This window comes from Aethalodelphis obliquidens, unplaced genomic scaffold (genome assembly GCF_003676395.1).
Source record: "Aethalodelphis obliquidens isolate GAN/ISIS:26980383/991018 unplaced genomic scaffold, ASM367639v1 scaffold8, whole genome shotgun sequence".
Classification (NCBI taxonomy): domain Eukaryota; kingdom Metazoa; phylum Chordata; class Mammalia; order Artiodactyla; family Delphinidae; genus Aethalodelphis; species Aethalodelphis obliquidens.
The window spans coordinates 28,425,205-28,450,573 of NW_020837952.1; the positions used below are offsets into that span (position 1 = coordinate 28,425,205).

General features: G+C 37.1%; 2 protein-coding genes across 5 annotated transcripts in view; one reads left to right on the top strand and one right to left on the bottom strand.

The window, feature by feature from the left end:
• Positions 1–309: 309 nt before the first annotated feature.
• On the bottom strand, positions 310–7,693 carry CCDC59 (coiled-coil domain containing 59). The gene is made up of 4 exons (XM_027107118.1): positions 7,445–7,693; positions 6,145–6,481; positions 4,945–5,044; positions 310–3,162 (listed from the first exon to the last, which is right to left on the bottom strand). The coding sequence occupies exons 1-4, from the start codon at positions 7,503–7,505 to the stop codon at positions 3,001–3,003; spliced, it is 660 nt and encodes a 219-aa protein (XP_026962919.1). The 5' UTR covers positions 7,506–7,693; the 3' UTR covers positions 310–3,000.
• A 39-nt stretch (positions 7,694–7,732) lies between these two features.
• The window catches only part of METTL25 (methyltransferase like 25), a 124,507-nt gene continuing 106,870 nt past the window's right edge, over positions 7,733–25,369 (top strand). For 3 of the 4 annotated variants that reach the window (XR_003432922.1, XM_027107116.1, XM_027107117.1), the window contains exons 1-3: positions 7,737–8,038; positions 23,332–23,496; positions 23,980–24,086. Coding sequence is in view for 3 of the 4 variants with exons in the window: in XM_027107116.1 (XP_026962917.1) it covers positions 7,783–8,038; positions 23,332–23,496; positions 23,980–24,086 (528 nt within the window). In the remaining variant the exon portion in view is untranslated. Of the gene's footprint in view, positions 8,039–23,331; positions 23,497–23,979; positions 24,087–25,369 lie in introns of all 4 variants that reach the window. The other variant, XM_027107115.1, reaches the window with a different exon arrangement.

A 25,369-nucleotide genomic window follows, 5' to 3' on the forward strand; every position in this document is an offset into this window, starting at 1 on the left:
ACTCCAAGGAACAGGTTGAGATAAGTGGTGAGATTTAAAACAGAAAACGAAGCATCCTCATTGAAAGGCCTGCATACAAATAGATATAACGCAGACAGTGCTGTATCTTGAGTGTCACTGTTGAGTCCCTAATTTGACTTCACAAGCCCCTTTCTCAGTTTCAGCAGGCAGCCACTTTTCCAGTGCCTTAATCTCTTTAGAGATGTCACATTTCCTAGAATGTTTTATACCTACCATGTGACTGAACCATTTCCCTCCTAGGCATTTACCCAAGAGAAACGAAAGCATATGTCCACACAAAGACCTATACACAATGTTCACAGTAGCTTTATTTGTGGGAGCCCCAAACTAGAAACAACCCAAATGTCAATCAACAGGCAAATGGATAAACAAATGCTGATGCATCCATACCATAGAGTACTTAGCAATAAAAAGGAACTATTGATAAATGCAGCAACACGGATGAATCTCAAATTTGTCTGACTGAAAGAAGCCAGACAGAAAAGAGTACCCAGTAGATAATTCCAATTTTATAACATTTCTGAAAATGCAGATTATCTATAGTAACAGAAGGCAGATCAGTGGCTGCTAGGGACCCATCTGGGGAGCCCCTGATAGGATTGATGACAAAGGGCCATGAAGAAACTTTTGGAGATACTGGTGATGGATTTGTGATTGTGGTGTTGGTTTCATGAGTGATTACATGTGCCCAAACTCACCAAATTATACATTTTAAATATGTTCAATTGATTATACCTCAATATATCTATGTATGAAACCCAGGGTCACGAGGCCCATGAAGTGTGCATCTCTGATGTAAGGCTCTCAGCTCCGTGGGTGACTCGATCAAGTGTTCTCAATGGCAATTATCCAAATACTTAAAGAGAGCCCAGTGTTAAACTGCCAGTAAAATGCAGATGTCCCACATTTTACTATAAATATTTCCCTTTCAAACTCCTAGGGAGAAAATAAAGTCTATATATTAAATTACCTTTCAAGTTAATGTCCAAAGGCAAAAAACTCAAAACCCCAAATCCAATTCTCTTGCCCTTATAAGGTAAAAGTCCAACAAGTCCCTTCCAGTTTCTTATTTTGTTCACTCACAGCCAGAAATGTTAATGCCTAGATGGATTCCTACAGCAGCTGCAGCCTGTGTGTTTTACTTGGAAATGGATGTAGCTCATTCAGCTCCTCAAAAGTTAACATTAATTCAACATCAAGTCTATGGTGTGTCTCAATTTTTAAAAGGTCCAAAGAATAGAACATCCAAAGTAATTATAACACTTGCCTCACACTCACCAGATTTACACAGCAGTTATCCTGGACAAAACTATGTTCCCAGAACCCAAGATTTGTTATTGTCAAAGACAATTCATAGTACAAACTCTATAGTAGAAACTCATGGGTCTGTAGGAAGGAGAACTGGGGATGGCTTCAGCCTCATCATAATGCCAACCAGTTTATGCCAATTGTCAGGGGTCCATGCCCTGCACACTTCAAATAAACTGGAAGAAATTTTTCAGCAAGAAGTTAGATTTATCACCATGTATTTAGCATGGCACACTGTATCTTCTCTCTGGCATTTCAAACACTGATAGTATCTTGTATAGATTTGCTGTGGTGCAGTCCCAATCACAGGGTGTCATTTGTGGTCCTGATCTTTCCTATCTAGTATTATCAAAATCTCTTTATATTCAGAATTTGCTCTTTTACACTGCATTTTATGACTGGCATGATTTATTTATTTACTTATTTATTTTAACATCTTTATTGGAGTAGAACTGCTTTACAATGCTGTTAGTTCCTGCTTTATAACAAAGTGAATCAGCTATATATACATATATATCCCCATATCCTCTCCCTCTTGAGTCTCCCTCCTTGTACTTTTTAAATGCAGAATGCTCAGTACAGTGGGAGGACTTACCAAAACCCTAATGCAATATTGGGCTGCATCTGTTACCACTTATAAAGGATTGCACGTTACTATGCAATGTTTTACAAATATTATTGCAGTTCTTTTGTTTTAATGATGATAACCAAGCCTTTCTCATTTTACAGTGATTGCAAGGAGGCAGGAGAAGCAGTATTCCAGTTCTTTCCCTTGGCTCACAAACCTACCAACAGAGACAACACTGGTAAGGTCCAGTAACAATGTTCTTACATGATAGGGTCCCGCGGGATCTGGAAAGCTTAATTCCTGCTGTGACACTGCTGGGTTACCATCATCATTCAAAAAATATTACACTAGCAAGCTATGTACATCCACTTAAGGAAAAGATTATAAATATCAAACTCTGCTTTATAAAGACCTCACTATAATATGGTGGGGGCCAAAGGTAGAAACCTGCTTACAGGTTTCTGGAAAGACCATCCCCCTATAAAATGTACTTAATTTAAAATAAATTAAAAAGTCGAAGGGGAGTCTCTGCCTCCTTCACCATTCCATTACTATGGAATTTCAAAACTGTAATAGTTGATTGCTAAATTTAAACATTTGATTGAAATGATTCGTTGAAAGCTCTGCTCCCTTATTTTCAAAACACTTTATTTCATCTGAATTTCATATGGTATAAAAGTTATTACATGCTTGAACCTGTTGCTCAAATAGCAGGTTCTTTCAGTTCCTTTTTTTTTTGGCCATACCAAGCAGCATTCGGGATCTTAGTCCCCCGACCATGGATGGAACCTGTGGCGCCTGCAGTGGAAGCATGGAGTCTTAACCACTGGACTGCCAGGGAAGTTCCCTCTTTCAGTTTTGAAGGCCAACCTTCATTCAGCAGCAAATAATTAAGAAACAAATCATATATAATGCAGAGCATATATAGAAAATTTTCTTTCAGAAAAACAAAAAATATTTGGACATTTTATATTTAGTATAGCTTAGCAATCCAGTCTGTGTTGACAAATTTAGTGAACTGTTAGGAGGGACAGTACATATACCAGAGAACTCATTAGCCAGCATACATTTTAACCCTTGATTAATCAGGCAACATGTCTGACCTAATTTTTTTCTTGTATTTTTTTTAGAAGATACTCCATTTGTAAATTCAAGTTTGGTTGCCCCTTTTTAGTCTTTTTGCTCAATATTTTGAACACTTCCATTTTCTTCTTTTTGTAGAGCCTTTGAGCTTCTTCTCTCTCTTGTTTTCTCCTCTCAAATTCCTGAAATTATTAACATATATAATTTTCATTAGTAACAAACAATAGATATTGTTCAATAATTTTGTTGAAATAGCTATCACCATGCAAACACTTCAGGTTTGTCTTATATTTTGCAAAATGTGAGGTGTTACTTGTAAGTGCAGCAGTCTACCCTCTTTGCCGCTATGATACATGCTATGCCATAGAATAATGTAAAGTTAGTAAACAATTTTAATTATTTGTATACAAATAAAATTAAAGCACAAAGAAGGCACATTTATTTAATGGTTTCACATTTAATTAGATCCACTGAAGAGTCAGAAGTGACGTTAGAGGTTATCAAGTCCATGTAACACAAATCATTTCCAGAATATCTGGTATTCTTTTAAATTTGCCATCTGATCCAGATTTAATTCAAGAAGCATTTATTGACTACAAGCTATATATATGTAAAATATTGTGCTAGGTATTATGGTTTTGATTATTTAAGAATTAATCATGCTCATTTGACTTGCTAAGATAAAGACTCAAATTCATTGGAGTTTAAAGAAAAATAATTTGAAGTTATATAAACCTGAAAATCACTACTTACAATATTCTTAAATATTCTTAAATATAAAAGTTAAAAATACAATATTCTTAAATATAAAAGTTAAAAATTCTTAAATAATGCAATATGTGAACTGTTTTTCAGTTTCCCCTGTAACGCATATAGCCCCCAAATGACACAGCCTTACATTTGTATGGTGACATAATTAACAAAGTGCTTTCATATACGTCACAGCATATTCCATCCTTTTAAAACTTTTTATGCTAGGATTTATCTTCACCTTACAAATAAAGGGCTGATGCTCAATTTTCACGGTTACAAAGATGTAACATTTATATATACATAAAGGAAGTTTTTTTTGAAACAGTAAATGTTTTTCAGTATAATGGTCCATATTCCATCTGGTATACTATTTCCAAAGGTGGCAGGTATCAGAAGGTTGGTTAAAAAAATGCATAATCTTAACAAACTGTGAAACAAAGGTCCAGTTTTTCCATGGAGAAATGTTTCTGCTTTACCCTAGTCTGCCATCAGTTTAAGAATAATCATACGAATTTTAGATGTTAAACTTCCAGATTTCTTAATTACACGATTTGTAAAGCTAAGACATAAAAGAAATTATATGTCAGCACCATCTTTGGGGTATTTTTGATCGATGTGCTCTCCTTTTTAAAGTGATAGATTAACATAGCTTCAATATAAGAAACAAGAAACCACAAATAAAATAATTTTGTTGAAGCTGTGGATACTTTTGTTCTGCTCATTTGAAAAAGGCTGTTATAATTTTAGGTTTCTGAATGATAACAAAGTGTGGTAACTTTTTGCTAAGTTAATCTAGTAAGGTTTTTAATAAGCAAAACCAACTCTTTAATGTAAATTTATGAAAATCATCTACATTTTAAAAAAATTAGTAGTTCTCAAATTTTATTACGCATAACCTCTTTAGGCACTTGTTAAAAAAAATGCAACTATCTGGACCTTACTCTTGAGAAACACTGTCCCAGATGCTCATATTATTAACCTATGAGCAGTACCTTAAAATCCTATTCTTGACTACTACTATCACCTCTCAAGGGTAATATAAACAGTCAAGGAATCTGAATGTTGAAATTCTCCAGCTCTTCTCAGATTATTCATTTACTCAGCAAATACTTACAGAGGGCATACTATGTGCCCCATATTAAGAAGAAAAGCTTACATTTACCCTTAGGATAAAGGAACATGAATCTAAATATTTTAAAAGTAGATCTTACTTGTCTCTTAGCAGCACGCTTAGCTTGTATCTGCTCATACTCTTCCTGTGCTTTTTGATTTGATGTTTTCTTTTTATTTTTCTTTGGAATAGTAATGGAACTTTGCAAGATAAATGAAAACAAATCACAAGTATTAAAAATAATATAACCAAAATTATGACACAATTATGTCAGACAGTATTTGTATAGTCAAATCTCACTAATGCAACTTAAGGGGTGGAGGTGAAGAGAATTTGAAAGAAAGAAGACATTAATTTTATTAGTAAAATGTCCAAATAACATATTAGAAATTTTGTTACAGCTTTCAAGATATAGAAAATAGTAAATGGAAAGTCTTGGAAAAATATTTCACCCAGGGAAAATACAGAAAGCTCTGAAAGATCTGAAAATGTTTAAAAACAGGAAACCAGCATATGAATGGTAGAAATGACAGACTGAAAAAGGCATTAATTTGAAGGACGTTATGAAGGACCTTGGGGGTGTACATGAACTTTAATCCCAAAGTTCTTTGACCAACTTGTCTCTATTCCGTTTCATTTATTTTTTTAATTGCAACCAAGTCTATGTCCTCTTGGAAAAAAAAAAATCCAGGTTAATAATAACAGTAGTAGTAGCAGTTAAAACTCATGTAGCACTTCCCATGTATCACATGCCTTTTTAAACACCTATATAAATGAATTCATTTAATCTTCACAACATCTGAGATAGGTCTAAGATACCATAGCGTGTAAATAATCCATTCTGGGGTTGTACAACATGGCAGCTATAAATTACATACTTACTATTATTATTTGCATTTTAGAGGACATTGGGCACCAACATATTAAAGCCAGCTCCAAAGTCCACGATGTTAAGCACTACACTATAATACCTCTCAAAAATTAAATTATTTTTAAAAACATACATTAATAACAGGAGTTAATCATGGTCCAAGTAAGTTAAATGTACTTGAGAGGCTGAAACCTAAAACCCAGGTCTCTTAATTCCCATTCCATTACTTCTTCTATTAAGCCTACCTGACAATTTATAGTCATTTAAGCTAACATGAAAGCCTCCATGAAAATATTTTCACATAATTACCTGTGGCTTCTAATATGCCTTAAGAAAAATACCAATTAATACAGAAATTGTTCTATAATCTCTTTCCTAAAACCCTACTTACATCTACAATGAAGAATTTCAAAAGATGGTAATACATACTTTATTCTTATGCTACATTGTTCTTCTGGATGAGGCTGCTCAATGCTACAATGTTCTTCAGACAAAGCCTGGTCAGTGCTACACTGCTCTTCTGGCAAAGGCTGATCAACTTGTTCTTCTGACAGAGGCTGGTCAACTTGTTCTAACAAAGACTGGTCAGATTTTCTAAGCTGCTTCCTGAGTCTTTCCTCTTCAGCTAAATAGAGATGTTTCAGATGATCAGGGTACCGATCCGTGAACTGGGATTCCCGTGAGGTTTTAGCCTTCTTTTCCTTCCATATCAATTTCTTGTAATTTTGCTGAATTTTTAGTTTTCTTCGAAATGCAAAGCCTTGTCCTGTTGAAGAATATATCAGTCATGAATTACTTTCTGAGAAAATAATTTGCATGAAAAATGTAGTTGCTAAATTAAAATTAAAAACTTTTTATATCATCACGTTTAGGTGCTAGAATTACATTATGTTTTGCTGTAAAACGTTATTTCAAGAAAACAAGTTTAAGCTAATGGAATGAACAGTATACTGGTCCTTTGCAAAAAGACCAGGCTAACGGTAATTGTGCAGAACTAAAGAATCTCAAAGAAGGAAAAAAGAGTAGAGTGTTGCACAACTCCAACTTATTGTACTCACAAACAGATTTCTTAATTCATCTAAAACACTTAACCTAGGTCTTCACTAAATACCTCCGGGAAAAAACCCTCGCATCTATTACCTTACGTTAGAGAAAATACGACTGATTTTCTAAAGTAATTCAACGCAAACGAGGAAAGACGGTGTATGACTTTCTCAACAGCAATTATCAGAAAACCTCTTTAAGATTTATACATTCCAAATGGGTTTTTTAAGTACTTACAAACAGCAAGACAAAATGAAAAACAAAAACTAAAACGAAGCAAACACAGTAAGAGAAGACTGGAGGGCTCTGGGGTATTTGTAATCAGCAAGAGTGTGGGGCAGTACATTTCCGGCCTCGCCTTCTATCCTTTACCGTAATACATGCACAAATGGACTCATAGATTCTCTCTGCTTACGGTTTCACGGAGAAAATGTAGACGAAAAGAGTTCTCATTAAAAAATGGGATTAAGTCGAGGAAAATGTTGAAAGATTTAGAGCAACACTGCCTCGCCTTCCCGTCCAGAACTCTGAGACGCCCACGGCTTCAGCAGATTTAAGAATAGATTTCTCTGCCCCAAGTACGGCTCGGTCTGGTTCCTAAATCCTTCCCAGCTTGGGCGGATCGCGTATCCTAAAATTTCGCAGGCCCGAGGACTTGTAAAAGGCTGCCTTCTTACATACATACCCTCGCGAACGCTCCCCGCGAAGGCCTGCGGATAATTAGGTCGCCACGTCCTCCGTTTCATATTCTTATTTCTGAATCCGACCAGTGAAACGCCTTCGCCACGCGACCCAAAGCTCCCTGTCTGCCCCCTTGCTGCATGCCTTACCGGCGCCACGGCACACCAACCGCGGCGCCAGAAAACCACAACTGGCGCGGTAAAAAATACGTCATCAGGCAGAAGCAATCAGCCGCCCACCCACAGTCCAGATCGGAATTCTACTTATCCGGCCTATACTTTCCACTGAGCCCTTGCCTTGCGGCCACGTTTGCGCCACCTACAGCCCGGGAGGGTGGGCGTCATGGCGGCTTCTGGGCCGCTCCCGGTGACCCAGGACCTGTCCACGTTGCATGCCAAGTTGCAGGGGCTGCTGCGGTTCCTGAGGGAAGCCCTGTCCATTTCCAGTGCACATACGGTGGACTTCTACACAGAGTCCGTGTGGGAGCAAGTGGTCGACTTGCCCCCGGAGACAGTGCTGGCGGTGCTGAGATCGGCGGCGGAGGCGGAGGCCCAGCCCTCGGAGGCGCGCCTCCAGGTGGAAGCCGAGAGTGGATCAGGTGAATGGAGGGTGGGCGGGGCGTTCAGGAAGGCGGAGAGACATCCCGCCCAGTGAAGGGTGGTGTACCGTAGCGGAAGTCGAGCGGAAACAGGTACGCGGCGGGACTGGCACTGGCGGGGCAGGGATGCGCTGCCTGGTAGCGAGCGGAGCCCCTTCTCCGCTTCCTGGAGGCGTGGGGCTGGACACTCCTCCCGAATCCCCTGTCTTCCATGGGTGCTTGTGTATTTCCACAGTTTAAAGAGAGCAAGAAACATTGCTAGGACCTTTCTTCATTTAGTAATTAAACAATCATTTTCTTAACTGGAGGGGAACAGTGCTTATAGATTGCATGTGGAGCACAGCAGAAGATAAATCAACACCTAACAATCAAGATCATTTCAAATGGTGATTATAGCCGAGAAGAAAATAAAACCAGTCAACTGTGATAGCGACTGTGTGAGGAGGCTGCTTTCACCTGGTTGGTCATGAGCATGAGAAGGCGCCGGCTGCAGTGAGCCGCAGGAAGGGATTTCAGGCCCACGGAATCGCGGAGGCCCAGGGCAGGAAAGAGCGGGGTGGGTTGAGGTTCAGATGCCTGAGTGGCTAAAGCCAGGTGACGGGCAGTGGCAGGTGCGGCCAGGGAAGTAGGCAGAGCCGGATCGCGCGGGGCTCTCTGGGCCTCGGAAGGATGATGGGTTTGAAGTAGGATGAGAAAGCTTTGGGCAATTTAGTCAATATAGTGCCTTAATATACTTTACATTTGAAAAGATAACTGTGATAGTTATTTGAAGAACAGACTAGTGGGGCAAATCTGAGAGGCCAGTTAGAAGGCCATTTCAGTAATACAAGGAAGAGATGAGATGATGGTGGGCTAGGATGGTAGTACTGAAGACCGAGAATATTTACTATCTCTTTTGAAAACTGTTTATAAAATATCTACTACTGAAACTTAGATTCTACTAAGGCAAGTACATTTTGGAAGTAGTATGATGAGAAGACACCAGCAGGATCCTGGGATTTCTTCTACTTTGTTTCCAGGCGGTCCCAACCTTGCCCTTGCTGGTGAACTTTATTCACTTGAGCATTCTCTGAAGGCAAAGCACCACTGGGGGGCCTTCCTATGATAGAACTTGGTAAATACTGGTTTCTTTAAAGTCACTGTTTATTGTTGGAAAGTTAGGCACTTTTTTTTTTTGGTCGTTAACACAGTTTATTATTGGCACACTTAACAGTAAAGCATACATAAAATCCAGCTGTTTTATAATACACGGAGCCACTGTCTTTACACGTATAGAGAAACGCATTAATATGCAAATGGGAAAATTAGTTTTTTTATAAAGTTTCACATAAATACACTGGAATTGCTCCCAAAGAAAAGTCCCCATAAAAGAACCAGATTAGGGCTTTACAAAATATTATACAGGAACTATACTATGAAAAGAAACAACAGTCAACTGAGATACAACAAGAAAAACACAAAAGAGTTTCAGATTTATTAAACTGCCCACAAAATTAATGGATTACATGGCTTGAAAATATTTGGATCAACAGAAATTTTACAAACGCCTACCTTCTCAATGGGCCAAGTGCCTTTCTTGACATAAAAATCTGCCTTGGTGCCTTTGATGACAAAAAGACATTTCTTGTTTCAGCACTCGGGCTCGATTGAACCAACTCAGGATGGAGGACCAATTGACATTAGCTCGGCCATAAATTACCCTGCTGGGCGCTCTTAGCTGTTACCCTATGAAACAAAAGGTGAAGGGGGAAAAGAAGATAAAGGTACATTTAAATTACTTTCCAAAAGTGGATTTTTTTCCTTTTCTTTTTTTACTGAAACAAGTAACTCTCAGATACAAGTCAAAAAGCAGAAAATATTTTACAATATTAAAAAGTCTATCTGTAGTTGGGTTCGGCATAGAATGAGATCCTGAGCACTGAGGGTTTATTAACAATATGGCGTTTGTTGGATGGTTGGGTGGGGCGGGGGGAATGAAATTAACAAATGTGGTTAAAACCGAGCCAGGAGAAGCCTAGCTTTTGTTCTTATTTTAATTACGATCACTGCCAGTATCTGGGTTACCTGTGAAGGCCTCCAGGGAGGGGTCATGGAAGTTTATTTGGAATGATCCTCTCAATTAAAAAAAGAAAGAAAGAAACTCAGATTCCTGTGGTTTAGAAATAGTTATTTGCATGGAAAAGTTTTAATGTCTCTTCCTTTCTCTGCTGTGAGTAAGGATCTGAAATAGTGATTGTAACTCACAGGGGCTATTGACAGTGGATTCCGGAGCTGGTCAGTCTTACTGGGAAGCTTGGGGTGGGGGGTTTTCTGATTTGGTCTCTTGAGTGGTGGGAGGTTTACTGTTCCATGGGCTACTGTTCCCCAGGGCTGGTGAACTGGTGAAGTCTTCCTCATCGTCCATGCCGTTGGCTGCATCATACTGCGTGTTTTCTAGTCTAGTGATTAGCCTTTTGTCCCCAAACTCTGCAGACTAATGCTATGGGCTTTGCAGACTGACTGCCTGGTTCAAGTCCTGGCCTCACCACATACTCGTTTGGTTAGCTTGGGCTGCAACTCTTTGTGCCTCAGTTCCTCATCCATAAAATTGGGATAAATAATTATAGTACCTACTTGATGGGGCAGTCTGAAAGTTATGTGAGTAAATACATGGCAAGGGTTAAGCGGAATGCCTAACAAAGAGCAGCACTTAACCCACGCATTCACTTGACTCATGTTTACTGAGTGCCTTCTACCTACCAGGCCCTGTTCTAGACCCTACTGTTATGATACTGAACACAATAAAATCCCTGCGCATGCGGAGCCTATGTTTTAGTGAAGGTTGATACCCAGAAAACTGTATGTACACGCGCACACACACCCCACTCGTTTTCCAGGAAGGGAAAGTGAAAAATGGTCTATCTGAGGGAAGAGTGTGTCGGGCCAGGTGAATAGCAGGCACCAGGTGGGCACATGCTGTGTGTGCTGGGAGCACAGCAGAGCCATCCAGGTGAGACTGATCAGAGATGAGGTTTGAGTAGCGGCCTGAGGCAACTTCATGTGGGACTTGCAAACCATACTGAGGGCTTGGCTTTTACTCTGAGTGGAATGGAATGCTCTTCAAGGACTTCATGAGGGGGTATGCTGTGTGATTTATGTCTCAGAGGGATGACTCCGGCTTCTTTGTGGAGAAGGTGAGGGTGGAGGAGGTGAGGGTGGAAGCAGGAGGACAGGATAAGGCTATTAAAATAGTCCAGGGTGGGCTTCAGGTAATGGCTGCTTGAAGAGGTCAGGCAGTTCCTCCAGCAGGTAACAATGACAAACACTGACCGGATTATTAAAAACTATTGGAAGGTTCTGGAAGGTGACCAAAGGGGGACAGAAATACGAGCAGAGTTTGCTGTTGGAAAACTGCTACTGATTGGGAAGAACTGTGAACTCATGACTTTCTTGCTGGGGGTGCTCCAAACCCCCCAGATCTGGCAGTCTGGAACGACATTCTTCCCAGCTCAAGATGGCCACAACAGAGTTCAGAGATGAGAGCAGATGGAAATTTAAGAAGCACATTCTGGAAGGAGGGCCACAGAAGGGCTGAGATCTAAGATGTGAGTATAAACTCTGGCTAAAACCCTGGATGAAGTATAGACACACACCCCCTCCCAAACACACACACACATGTGCACATGCGGGCACGGGAGACTAAGAGAATCCAGCAAAAACACTGATGAAACTAGGGGGATCGTGAACCCTTGAAAGACAGAGCTCCTGGCAAGATGTGCAGACTTGCTGCACCTTTGACAGAGTATATTCCCCAAGCTGTGTATACAGCTTGGATGGCAAAAATCAAAAGCCTGATTGAATTTCTGTATCAATGGGCAGAATTCAGGGCTGGCAGAGTAACTGGAAATTTAGGCTGGGGAGCGTTGGAAACAAATGTAACCACAGAGAGGATGAGCCCCCCAATCTGACTATCAAATCCACCCAAATCTTCATCTGCCTGCTGAACTAGGCAGGCTCAGGGATACCCTCAGGGGGCAGGCTAATCAGCAACTGAGCAGAGACACCAGCTGCTGCTCACTGAGGGGGAGATAGATTTCAGTCTGAGTCCAAGCAAGTTCACTTCTTAGTAGAATAACAACAACAAAATCCTTAGAAAAACAAAATAGATCCACTACAATAAATTATCCACAATTCTGCTTTTCAACCAAAAACTACTAGATGTGCAAAGAAACAGGAAAGTATGACTCATACTCAGGAAACTGATTCCAAGTGAGCCCTGATGCTGGATTTAAGTAGCTGTGTTCAGAGAATTAAAAGAAAGTGTGACCCAAGGCGGGAGAAAATGAGTTAATAGGAGCCGATCCTGATTGGGCTCAGATGTTGGATTTAAGTGGCTATCATAAATATGTTCAAAGAAATAGAAGAAAACAGCCTAAGAATTAAAGGGAAACACAGTATTAATATTAATTATACGACCTCCCTTATAATTGTTTTCATTGGAAGCGTACACACTCATTGACAATTATATCGTTACACACGACCTGTTGCTGATGACACGCTCTCACACAGTTTCTGTGGGGTAGGAATTCGGGAACACATTAACGGATGGACCTGGCTTAGGGTCTCACGGTTTCACAGTCCACTTGCTGGTGGGGCTGCAGTTGCTGAAGTTGGTTGAGGTTGGGGAACTTGCCCCCACAATGTCTCACTCACATAGGGGGGTAGTTGGTGCTGCCTGTTGGCACAGGGCCTCAGTTTCTCACCATGTGAGCCTCTGTGGGGCTCCTTTCATGAAGGCCATTGTGTTTGCACGATGTTCCTGTTTTTGTCTGTGCTCAGTCATGGTTGTGGACTTCGCATGGTCACAGACTTGGTCTGATATTGGTGTACTACTGTAAACGCTTTCATGTTTAATAGGGAAGAGTGTGGTCTGTGTGCCAGCGCCAGCTCCACCCCAGCTATAAGCTGCTATCTCTCTGTCACAGCTGATTGTTATTGTTGTTATTTTTTTCCTTTTTCACAAGTGTATTACCAATCTTACAAAGTTGTAGTAAAGCTGAAAAATGATGTAATGTGGCTCCTAACATAGAACTGGGAATATAGCATGGATTCAATAAGTTGTGGCTAATAAATGATGAGGGCTGTGGGAATGATGATGTTGGTGGTGATGGTGTAATTAGGTCTTTCTTTCCTTGGAAAAAATAAATTGTCAGGAACTTCTGGAAATGTATGTGCTCTTATAACACCCCATATACTCTCCCATATCAACACAGGTCATCCTGTTGTCATCGTCCACTGGCTTGTCCCTATCTGCAGCTAGATTATAAACTCTCTAAAAACAAAAGTACAGTGTTTGCCTTTTTCAGTTTTGTGTTCTTAGCACATTGAACAGTTTCTGCCATATAGATGAGTAAATTATTCTTGAAGATCGAAGTGAAGCATAGATCTATAAAGAATGTTATTGAAGGTACCCATGGAAATATGGTACTGAACTAGATAGCTATGGTGTGGTTTCTGTCCATATTATGTTTGTCATCATTGTTTTTGTATGACTTGATCCAACTCATAGGTTTTTTAACTTAATTTGCTATTCTTTTCCTGTGTGAAAATGCAGTACTTCATTCAGTACATTGAAAATTACAGAAAGATACCATGAGAATCTGGAGATAAAATCAAGGCAGGCATCATTTCAGGCTAAAATTTCTGAAAGTTTATCACATATATGGGTGAGATTAACCATCTGCAGAAAAAAGCCAGTAGTGATAGCTTCTAAATACTGATAAAACGAACAGTCTCCTATATCTCCTCTCAAGGATTAAGATTTTGTTTTCCCCACTTCAAGGGACCTAGGCTGTGTCCTTAGGAAGTAATGACTACATATATAAATCTGTAACATTCTCAAGTGAATTATCTTTTGGTCTTCAGGAGTTAATTGGTCTTCATAAGTATAGAAAAACCTTCCAAAAGGCAAAACGGAAGAGATTCTGAGTTAGGATAGCCAAAATACTTTATGAAACCAACATAGATCATGACTACACAGGCCACTCAAACAGCTACCCAGCTTGATTAAAATTTTCTTTAAGAATATCTGGCTTTATTTGTTCTAGTTGTAATTCTAAAATTAGGAGACAGTGTCTCATCAAATGAGTGATATGGGTTATCTCAATGTAAAGTAATAAGTTTATAAAGTCAGTTTCTTATAACTTTGCTTAGAATCAGTTGTGGAAAACCTATTCAGCTCTCAGGAAATCCAGGTTTCTGTGCCTGCAAAGCCATCCTCTGTGACTTTGCCAAAGCCCAGGGCTGCTCTAAGACTCTTTCAAAGCCTCCAGGGCCTCTCTTGACTCTCTTCTTTCAGCTTCTTGAGGCCCATATGCTACTTCTCCTGTTTCTTGTTATCGCAACTTACATGATCCTTACCAGGATTGGGTGCTGAATAAATGTTTAGAATTGGTTCCTTTTGGTGAGCATCTGCATAATTAATTTACTGTCATTTTAATTGAACAACACAGGAAGTTTTTGCCTATGATAGATTATTTTGTTGCGGTTTCTCTTAAAGTATTTTTATTGCACCTCAATAAATTAAATTGCTTCTTGGCCATTCTAAGTATTTTTTTCTTGGTGGTGGTGATGGTGGTGATTATGGTGCATTGAAATTGTGCTCACATTTAATTTGAAACACATGAAGCCAGAAAGCATGTTGGAAATAGAAAGTGAGAACAACAGAGAAATAATTAGTGTCGTCTGTTTTACTCTGTCGTATTTAACTTTTATCCTTTCACTTTCCATATGTATTTTCCTGAACTCTATTTTCCCTTTTTATATTTTTCTGGGTCTTTTTAGCAGACTTCAAGTGTGGAAATAATTTCATACAACAAAAAGATAGTGGCAACTGTCAGCCCAGTTCCTGGGTTGCTACTGTAATTATGGGTAAGGGTGACAAAAATGCAAACAGATCTTTGGGAACTCAGGATAATTTGTCATCATATTTTATTTATTTGATATATATAAAGTGCTTTCCGATTGTTCCTTTTAGGTAGGGCCATTTAGAACTTGAATTTTTATTCTAGTTTTTAATGGTTACCCCCCCAACTTCTGATTTCCCCCATATCATTCAATTATTAAGAAGTTTAGTAAAACAAAGTTCATGAAGATTCCTCTTATCTATGGCAATTTTTTCCCTCATTCTACTTAAATTATGCTTATATTTAGCCAATCAGAATAAATGTGTTTTCTGTTTGTTTAGATATTCACTTTTATGTTGCTTGGTACTTTAAATTATTTATTTATTTTTGTTAGACGGGCATTATCTAAAAAACTCAGACTAGTAACTTAGACCATCAACAATAAGAGAGGATCTGTTTAGTACTAAAAATACTGGAGAGAAAAGTGTTATCTTTTCAAAGTTAGATTAATTTTAAAACTATGAAATTTATATTAAGAATTAATAGCTATCTACCAATGAATAAAAGAATAATTTTACGTTGTTTTAAATATTTAAAATGATCTCTAGAAGCCAGAGAAAAAATACTTAGTTGAATTGTCTGTTAGAATATTAACATTGGGTAAAGTAAAAGTTGAGGAAGAGTAAAAGATAGTGATTCTTAATCTCTTAGGTCACAAATCCCATTAAAAGGCTAATTCAAATGAACACTATCATACCTCTTCCTTAAAAAGAGGCATATATGCTCACACATAGATGTAAAACTTTACAGATAGCTTTCGGTGATTCGTAAGCTTCTTTAGCTCTTAGACCTCAGGATAAGAACCGCTGGTTGAAAGCATTATTAGTATTACAAAGCTCTTTGACTTCATCTTGCTTTAGACCAGCACTTGTACTCATTCTTCTTTTTCTCGTCGCTTTTTGTTCCTTATTATGATATATATTTTCAAACATTTCTTTAACTAATCTTTATGAAGTTCTGAAACTTCCCTTGTGAGGGGAACTGCATTTCCGATATAGCTGCAGAGTATTAGACTGGTATCTTTAGGCAATACCAATAACAATTACTGAAAATGAATTCTTCCCTCTTTCTTGATCATTAAAATCAGAGTGGCGAATGTAAGGTTTAGGTGGGCATTTTATTTGTTTTTTCTCTATTGCAGTCACCTTAAATAATGGTCCCTAAAGAATAAAATTGATCTGGTTTTTATGAATTATACACATCATTTACAAAAATTAAACAAGTAAAGAGCAAGATCGGAGCAAGATCTGCTGGAGGTATGGTAGGAATTAGAGAAAGTGTATATTTAATGCAAATTCCTCTTGCAGGTTCCTTTTACTTGGCACATGATTATAACTGAATTCAGTTGAGTAGAATAGACACACATCTATTTTGTGTTAATGTTGGAATGTAAGTAATGGAGTTTAGAATAAGAATAGCAGATGAAATTAAACTCAAGTTAATGAAATGTACAATGGAAAGAAGTACAATTTTAAGAGACAGGTGTGACTTAATTTTACTCTCTCAAAATCCCTTATTAGTAATTTAATTTTACTTACAATTACTGTTTATCTGGGACAAAAAGTCTTTATTTTTCCTGCCTCAATAATAAACAAACTGTAAAGTCTTTTTTTATTCTTGAAAGCCTGGAAGTCTAGGCCCAAGTCAGTGTGTGTATAGAAAGGAAATACTGGTCTTCTCAGTAAGAGATCAATGGCAGCGTTAGTTACTAAGATACTGCCATCCTTGAGGCACTGAGGGGCAGTGAAGCCTGCCGTGGTGTTCAGAAAATGGCAGCGAAAATAGGAAACGAGATCTCTGAGGTGGGAACAAGAGAAGAACAAAGAGATTGATTTCATAGCACTTACTGCTCTGAAATAGGTTCGTTTTTATTCTTTACAATTGTAAAGCAATTTTTAAAGTTTTAGAATCTAAAATTTATTTTGTATTTTGGTAACAAAATCATATTTGGTTTATTAAATTGAATTTATTTTTCAGAAAATGTTTACAAATATTTAATTTATTCTTCAGTGCTTCTAATTTTAAATGGAGTTTGAAGTTGTGGAATTTCTAGTAATCTATCTCTTGGTTTTGGTTATTTTCTGAAAATAGAGACTTCTGATGTAGGAAATTAAAACACTGTAGTAAAGCAGACTTGAAACTATATTAGGTCTTTAAGGCATGGTCAGGATTATAATCTATCTACTGAATTTCACTTCAAATTTAGTAAGAAATATCATTGGTAATAAAATTTCTCCCTTGAGCTTTCAAGCTGATTCTAGGACATGGTGTCCACTGCTAACCACTGGGCTCCCAAACACTGAGAAATTCTTGCTTTCAACCTACTTACACTGTAGAACCCAGTACTGGCTGTTGGACTTGCACGTTGTGTCTCAAGTTGCAGCTTACCTGTCCCTAGTCATGCTTTCATTCTAACAATGGAGGGCTTGCATCCAACTTCCAGAGCCCAAACTTCCTTTCTCCCAGCAGGCCCCGTGTTTAGAAACTGAATGTTTGTATTGATCATTGTTTCAAGTTCTTCTCTAGTAGCCTATATGGTATTCTGGGCCTAAATATTTGAGTATTTTCTGCCCCACATTCTTCCAACAAAGTCCCAAGTGCTGTGTTAGGACACTCAATTACTTAATTCGGACTTTGTGCTTTGGGAGTTGCCTACTATATTCTAGGCACTGTTTTAGGATGGTGTGTGTGTGTGTGCGCGGGTGTGTGTGTAATTAAATACTTACATGTATATATGTATATGTACATATTTAAATATATGCCTATGTGCATATATATGTGTACTCCTTAAAATACTGTAAAGGAGATATTTGCCCCCATTTAATAGATGAAGATATCAAGTCTTAGAGCAGATAAATAGATTGCTCATGGCCACAGAGGGAGAGGCAGTCTGAGAACCAGAATTCAGACCTAGTTCTTGCTCATTCATTTACCCATTCATTCATTGAGTATGTGCTATGACAAGCATCATTCTAGGTTCTCAGGATACAGCAGTAAACAAAAATATGTCCTCTTGCATGTTACTTACTATGTCAGATGGTGATAAGTGCTATAAAACATTGATACAGGATCAGTGAGGAATGAGAGTTGAGTGAGGTTGCAGTTTTAAATAGGGTTGTCAGAGAAGTTTTCACTGAAATGGTGACATTTGATTAAAGACCTAAAGGAAGTGAGAGACAGAACCATGAAACTATCTGAGAGAAGATGGTATCAGACAGAGGAAAAAACAAGTGCAAAGACCTGAGTAAGCGCATCCCATGTGGCATCTCAAAAGAATTCTAACTGGGAATTGCTGAGCCCTCTGGAATCCACACTGAACATTCGTGGCCCACATGCCTTGTAAGTGATAAGACACTGTATCCCGTAGATGAATCATGAGTTGTTAACAAATTAGCTTTATCAGGTTCAGTTATTACCTTGCACATCGTAGGCATCCCAGAATTGTTTATTTTTTAACAAGTTTATTTTTTATATACCAAATCAATTTTCTAAACTTCTGTTTCTTTGTATGATATTTTTATTTTCCTTCAAATTAAACTATGAAAAGGGTTTGTTAGAGTAGTAGTACTGTGGTTAGATTTTCCTGTTTTTATATTTAATTTGATTTCTGTAAAAACTTAGTTAATGTGAAAATGCTTTTGAAATGGTTCCGTGTAATGGAACATTCAGTGTAATGTTAATATTGGCACAATAAGGATATGCATATCAATTTTTGTTAATTATATCATTCTTTCTAAGAGCATGGTTTACATGTTGAGATAACATTCATATGCAGCCATAAATTATGTTGGAGCTTATGCAAAAAGTTTCCTAGCACATAATGGAGTAATATAAATTGACTTATTTTAAAAAGCAACAGTATATATTCTGTTTCTTCCTTAAATAGATTATAGGGTTATGGATATACTTAAACATTCATAAAATTTAATATATCCTATATATAATTTTCATAGTTCAGCAAGACAGCTTTAACTTTTGACTGAAGTCTACTAAACAAGTATAAAAGATTGAAGCCTAAAGTCAACTGTTAATAGAAGCCAAAGCCTTAAAATGTATAATTAAACTTGCATTGAATATAAGTAGATTTCCATTTTAGAAAACATGTTCAATTCAGCTCAACCAGCACTTACTGAGCATTCTGCTATGGGAGTTCTATTGATAAGGAAAAAAATCACTACTGCAGTAACACTGGTGGTACTAATAGAGTTTGAACCGCGGCGGTGATGGGGGGGGAGGGGGGTCCCAAATGAAAGACATTTTTACATTAGGTTTAATGGGTGACTGGATATGTGCATTGAGGGTACAAGGAACATTTAAGATAATGTAGACTTTTAACTTCGGTACTGAGTGACTGATGACACTATTAAACAGGATAGTAAATAGGAAAAGGGAAAGGTTTGGTGAGCTTGAGAACTTACAGTTCAGTTTTGGGCTTTTTGAATTGGAGACATCTGTAGGACATGTAAAAGTGAGTCCATAACATTTCTATGTCCTTGTGAAGATTGTTATTAAGAGGGCACTGTTGACTTCTTGAAATTCTGGACCATAGGACATTTTTAGGGTGTGTGATAATAACAGTAGTGACCTTTGCCCTAACCCCTGTAACACAGTTAAACGTCAGAATTTAGCACATAATTGTATTTTATATCACATTCTAAATGTTTTAAATCACTTTTATCTCACTTTGTGATTGTAAACATTAGGGCTGAGATGAGGTTTTATGCTCTTCTAACAGGCTCCGAAGTACTGTTGAAGTCCCTGTAGTGGCCTCAGTGAAAACTACTACCCCAGAATCTTAGAATTTGTTTCTCTTAGTGTATCTGGTGATGCTACAGTAGTAAATGTATTGAGGAATTGCTTTCGTTCATCCCTTCATTGATTCCCTACTTACTGAATACCTGGTATATGCAAGGTATTATTGCCTTACAACTGGGCATGAAGCAGTAGGGATACTTTGTTTCTAGAAATAGATAACTACAACAACATCTTATCATAAAAACTTTTAATTTTCTTTTCAGAGACTTATCAGTTGTTTTAAATGTAGAAATTACTCTTTTTACTTCATGAAATCTTAAAATCACTTCTGGTAAAGAGGGAGGTGTTGAGGGGAGTGAGGGAAGTGAAAGAATTAAGAAGATAAATGAGTTTGAAACTGTCTTAAAGATATTACCATGTATTGATCTCTGCCAGAGGGAATTCTTGTTAGACCTGATTCTGACAGTCAGTCTGCCTAGCACTTTTTTAACTGCTGTCTTTCCTGATTTCATTTGTTACTCACTGCAGTGGCATGTTGATCGAATGTGGGAATTAAGAACAAGGTCTGCCCACAGCCTTGGTTCACATGCCTTGCTACTTAGTGTTTGTGCGAACCTGGCTAAATTGCAGCCTCTCTAAGTTTTGGTTTCTTCCTCTGTAAGTGGGGATATGAGCACGATGTAACTAGCTTATAAGTTCGTTCCATTAAATGTCAACTGTTTGGCACAGTGCCTGGCCCATAGTATATGTGCAATAAATGTTAGCAATAATAGTGGTGAGATAATTGTGAATCCTAACAGTACTCTGTCTTCCTTAAAGTGCTAGATAATATTCAAGTAAAATACCAGACATTTAGTTTTGAAAATTTTTTATTTTAGATGTCAATATTATATATTCATTGATTGTTTCTATTTTATTTTTAGCTTCGAAACATTATTATTCATTTCTCTATCTTGAAATTTTCATAATCCAACATGTGTATGTATAACCTTTCTACCTTTCCTTGTGTATTGATCTCTGCTGTAAAAAAAAAAAAAAAGGATAGGGATATACTGATATCATATTTAATAGAATTAACTTCTCCCTTGCCTCTCTGGTGCCTTTGCTCCCTCGTGCCCAAATAACCTATCTTGTAAGAAACTTCTGTGGGTGTACAAAAAATAAGAGTAAATAAAGACAGAGCATGTAATAAAGCAGAACAAGTACTTCCAGTAGAGGGAGATATTGGCAAAACAATCAAACCGCAGAATATGCAGGTGCAATGGGTATCAAATTTAAAAATGAAGCTTTCCCTGGGTAAAAAATTTAACTAATTAAGAATTTAAGTAATAAGTTGGGTAACACTGTGGTTTTTATTTTGCTAGTTGCCAAACCCAAACTCAGTGTGCAAGTCTCTGGGAATGCACTATGAGTACTACGGATACTATTACTGTCACCACGGAACTTTCCTCACATACTGTTTCAGAGATAGAAGTAAAGACAAGATCATTGACACCTCTCATCTCTCTGAATCTCTAAAACTCGCAAGTAATGGAGGTTATAGGCTGGATCATTTGAAAACAAAGTTACAAAAGCTATATTTTCATAATTCAAAAAGATTTTTTTCACAGAGTTCTAGACTATCTGAATAAACTGGTGTAGCCTTAAGTGACATAAACCAATGGACTAAATCAGAACACTATCCTTTTTATAAAAGGAAACATTGTTAAAAATTTAATATCTTTGCAGTTTAGATCTCCAAATTTCTGAAATTACTAGGAGGCCTATAATTAAAAGCAAATTAACAACATTAATTTGGCTTGGATTGGAATTTTTTCAAATATTTTTAGTAGGATAGTTAAATTGATTTGAAGCTTTACTTTTCCAACAGAAACATCACATTTCTTTCTGTTGGCAGCACTGTCCAATAACTGACTACTATAATAGCCCCTCTGCACTTTGAAATTTACTACTCTTATTCTATCACATGCTAAGAAATTGCCGCCCTGGAACTTGGGGATGTTGAGACTGCCCTTAAACCTGAGAGGCTCACTTAACAGTTGACTGAGTTTTCCCCTCTGTATCATGCCTAAATATTTTGATGTGGATTTTATTACTTTTTGGCTGCATTAGTAAATTCAGTTTGTAAAATGTCGAAAGAACTTTATATAATACACAAAATGTATCTTAAATAAACGCACTATAGTAATCTTGTAGTTTAAATTTCTATTTAATAGATTCAGAAATGGAAGTTATACATCTCTGCTGATTTTCTAGTTAATTAATTTGGTAAACATTACTACCATCAACTTAATAGATATTAGCTTTCAAAAGGTACTGTCTTAAACATGTAGTTTTTAGTTATTTAGCATTCTGCAAGCCTTCTTCAATTTTCTTTTAATTTTTGCCAGGGAGCATCATTGTTTTTTGTGTTTAAGTAGGTTTTCATAATTTCATAGGTAACTTTGGAGTTCTTTGAACTACTAATACGTATCAGAATGCCTTTCTTTAAACCTTCATAAATAAATTAATATGCATTAAAAATGGCTATAGGAAAATGAAACTGAACAAATAAAAAGCAAATCTGTACTGATGTGTATCCATTAGAGTAGTTAAGATTATGCTACAGTAATAAGCCTAAAAACTCAGTGACTAAAAACAATGAAAGTTACTATTCATGTATGCCACATGTTCATTGTAGTTTGACAGCAGTGATGCCTTTGTTGTCGTCACTTGGGGACTCAGGCTGAGGCAGGTTCTATCTTGACAATTGCAGTTCTGGGCAAAGAAAATGTAGTGATTCTTTTGATATTTTTAAAACTTCTGCCTGAAAATGGCATAGTTCACCTTGGCGAGATGTAACCATATCTGAGTTCAACAGGGTGAATGATCCTCACGCAGAGAGGGACACTGGATGTTGCAAACAGTGTGGCAGTTTACTCTTCTAAAGTGAGCATTCAGCAACTATCAGTAGTTTCTGTATGAAGCTTAGACAATGTCTGGTTTGAAACTGACTATGGGAAGAAAGTGAACTGTTTTCACCTAATCATAACCAGATTAGTTTTAGAAGTTGTATTGACAGTGCGTTGAACACATATACACACACGCCCACACAATTCTACATGGTCCATATGATGCAGGAACTGTTTTACAATAACATTTATACCATTGAGAATATTGCTGTTGTTCTACATGCAGTGTGCACAGGGAGTAACGACATTTGATGGACTGACCTCCTTTAAATTCACAGTTGTACGTCAGCCAGGACCATTCATAAATTTAATGAGTGCATTACAGTTTAGCACGGTTTTAAATTTTTTTCTTTCTTTCTTTCTTTTTTTTTTGGCTTTTAAAAACACAACAAAAAGGCCAAATTTTAATTTGGAATCTAAGTGTATAATGGTATAGTGTATTAAAGAGAAAACTGGCTGCTACAAATAGCTAATAGTTTAAATAACAAATATAATGGAAGCATTAGTGATATTGCCAAAATTCACACCAAAATGAAAATATTATAGTTTGTTATAAGATCGGTGATTTTTGTTTTTTAAATCTCCAACAAATTAGCTAGTGATTATTTTGTTGCTAACAATTCTTTTCATCTTGATTTTTTAGATATTACTGATTTTCCGAAAATATTTTGTGAAACTTCCCAGAAGCTGGTGAGTGTGGAAGCCTTCGCTCTGGCTGCTAAATATTATTCTGTACAAAACTTGGGAATATGTACTCCTTTTGAACAGTTGCTTGTAGCCCTTCGTGGAAATCAAAAACGGAGAACTGGTAGGTGTGTTTGTGTGTGTGTATGTATGTTTTTTAGGCATTTAGAAGCAATATATTGTTCATATATGTATATATTTCCAACATTTTCTTAATTTATTGTTAGACCTTATATTATGAGCCCCGATAGACTGATTTGTTCTAAATGAGTAGGTTTTCTTATGCACCATATTAAACAGAAAACTTAGGTATAGATCTCCATATTTTTTTCCTACATCATAGTCTAGTTATCAGTCTTTTCTTTTGTAGTTAATTGTTTTATATTTCAAGGAACATTTTTAAGAATGTTATATGAGTCTTTTCATTTTATTAATTCAAATTTGATTCATAGCAGCTAAACTAATAGAGATCCATCTTACAGACACCGCAATAGGATCTCTATTATTTTCATATTTAATTATAGAAAACATGAGCATCAACTGATGATTCTTATTAAGTTTTGTTTCTTTAGTAGCAGTACTTTAATTTTGTTTTATTTTTGTTCAGATGAAAATGTGAAGCCAGATGAGTTTATGAATTTGAAAAAATCTCATGAAGTTCAGGCAATGTCAGAGCTCATCAGCAGTGTTGCTGATTACTGTGGAATAAAGCAGGTAAGAGTATTTCCCTATATATTCATGTGTTTAAATTATTGCCATTTTGGGGGGTATCATTCAAATTTCCTTTTCTACTATCACCGTCTAGCCTTTAAAATGTCATTAAGTAATAGCTGATGTGAGATGTCACATCACATCTGATCCTTTAAAAATGCTCTCATTTCCCAATATACTGCAATAAAAACAAATTTATACTAAAAATAAGATATGACTGTTAATGTTTTGCCACAAATTTCACTCTTTCCAGAGTAGATAGCAGCTATGGTAATTCTTTTTTTCTTATGTTGTAACTCCAATTTGAGGCAGCATTATGAAGATGGCATTCTGCAAAATTGTTTACCACTAGGTGTTCTCAAGGACCTGGGTTACCATGCTGTGGTCTGGGGCACCTGCCTCATTATTGTAACATAAAGAAACTTGGATTCTTTCATAGTGTCAGAATTATAATGCATTCCTGTTGTAAAAAATAGCCTTTATGAAGGGTAGTAATGTCTGAAAATAGATGTTAAAATAAAATCAGTGATTGCCTCCATTGGCCTATAAAAATAGTAAGTTATTTTTCTTATCCCTACAAGAACATCTATGGGGGTAATGGAGGATTTTTTCCCTTCTTCAGTTTTTATTAGGTGTTAGAATCTTTTCCATGTATTCTTTCAGACTTGTGGAGAGTTTGAGATTGATTAGAAAACGATCACAGCTTGGGCCAGGCATGCAGAACCACTTATGGCAACATAGATCTCTAGAGTAGGAACTAAAAGGCAAGAGCCGAGGTAATCGTTTTCAACCTTTTCTCCAGTGTATCATATGTAAGCAGTACCTATCAGGATTGGTAACGTGCTCACCATGACAGTAATACTCAACCGGAGTAAAAAGGGCAAGTACACAGTAAAATTTAACAAACTGCTGCTGTACTAACACATGGATGAATATTAGAAACATAAAAATGGTTGGGAAAAATAAGCAATTTACAGAAGACTATGTATTTTATGGTATCATATTTAAAAAGCTCTTAAGCAAAATAATGGTATATTCTTAATGCAAAAAATATATGCAAAAAAACCATTAAAGAAGCAAGGGAATCATAAACAGTAATTTGAGAATAGTTGTTACCTCTGGTAGGGGAAGCAGGGAGATGGGATATGGAAAGACAACATAGTTATATGAAATGGAAATACTAACATTCTAGTTCTTAGGATGGCTGGTGGGTTCATGGTTATAGCAGACGCTACTGGAGGCCTTATTCAGAAACTCTTGGGCCTCACCATTTCATGGTGTGCCGG

Bases quoted from the DNA above. Each gene is read 5' to 3' on its own strand.
- CCDC59 (XM_027107118.1), bottom strand. From the start codon at position 7,505: ATGAAACGGAGGACGTGGCGACCTAATTATCCGCAGGCCTTCGCGGGG. The intron at 6,482-7,444 runs GTATGTATGTAA...ATTCTTCAACAG, and splicing joins CGCGGGGAGCGTTCGCGAGG to GACAAGGCTTTGCATTTCGA. The intron at 5,045-6,144 runs GTATGTATTACC...TATCTTGCAAAG, and splicing joins CAATGTAGCATAAGAATAAA to TTCCATTACTATTCCAAAGA.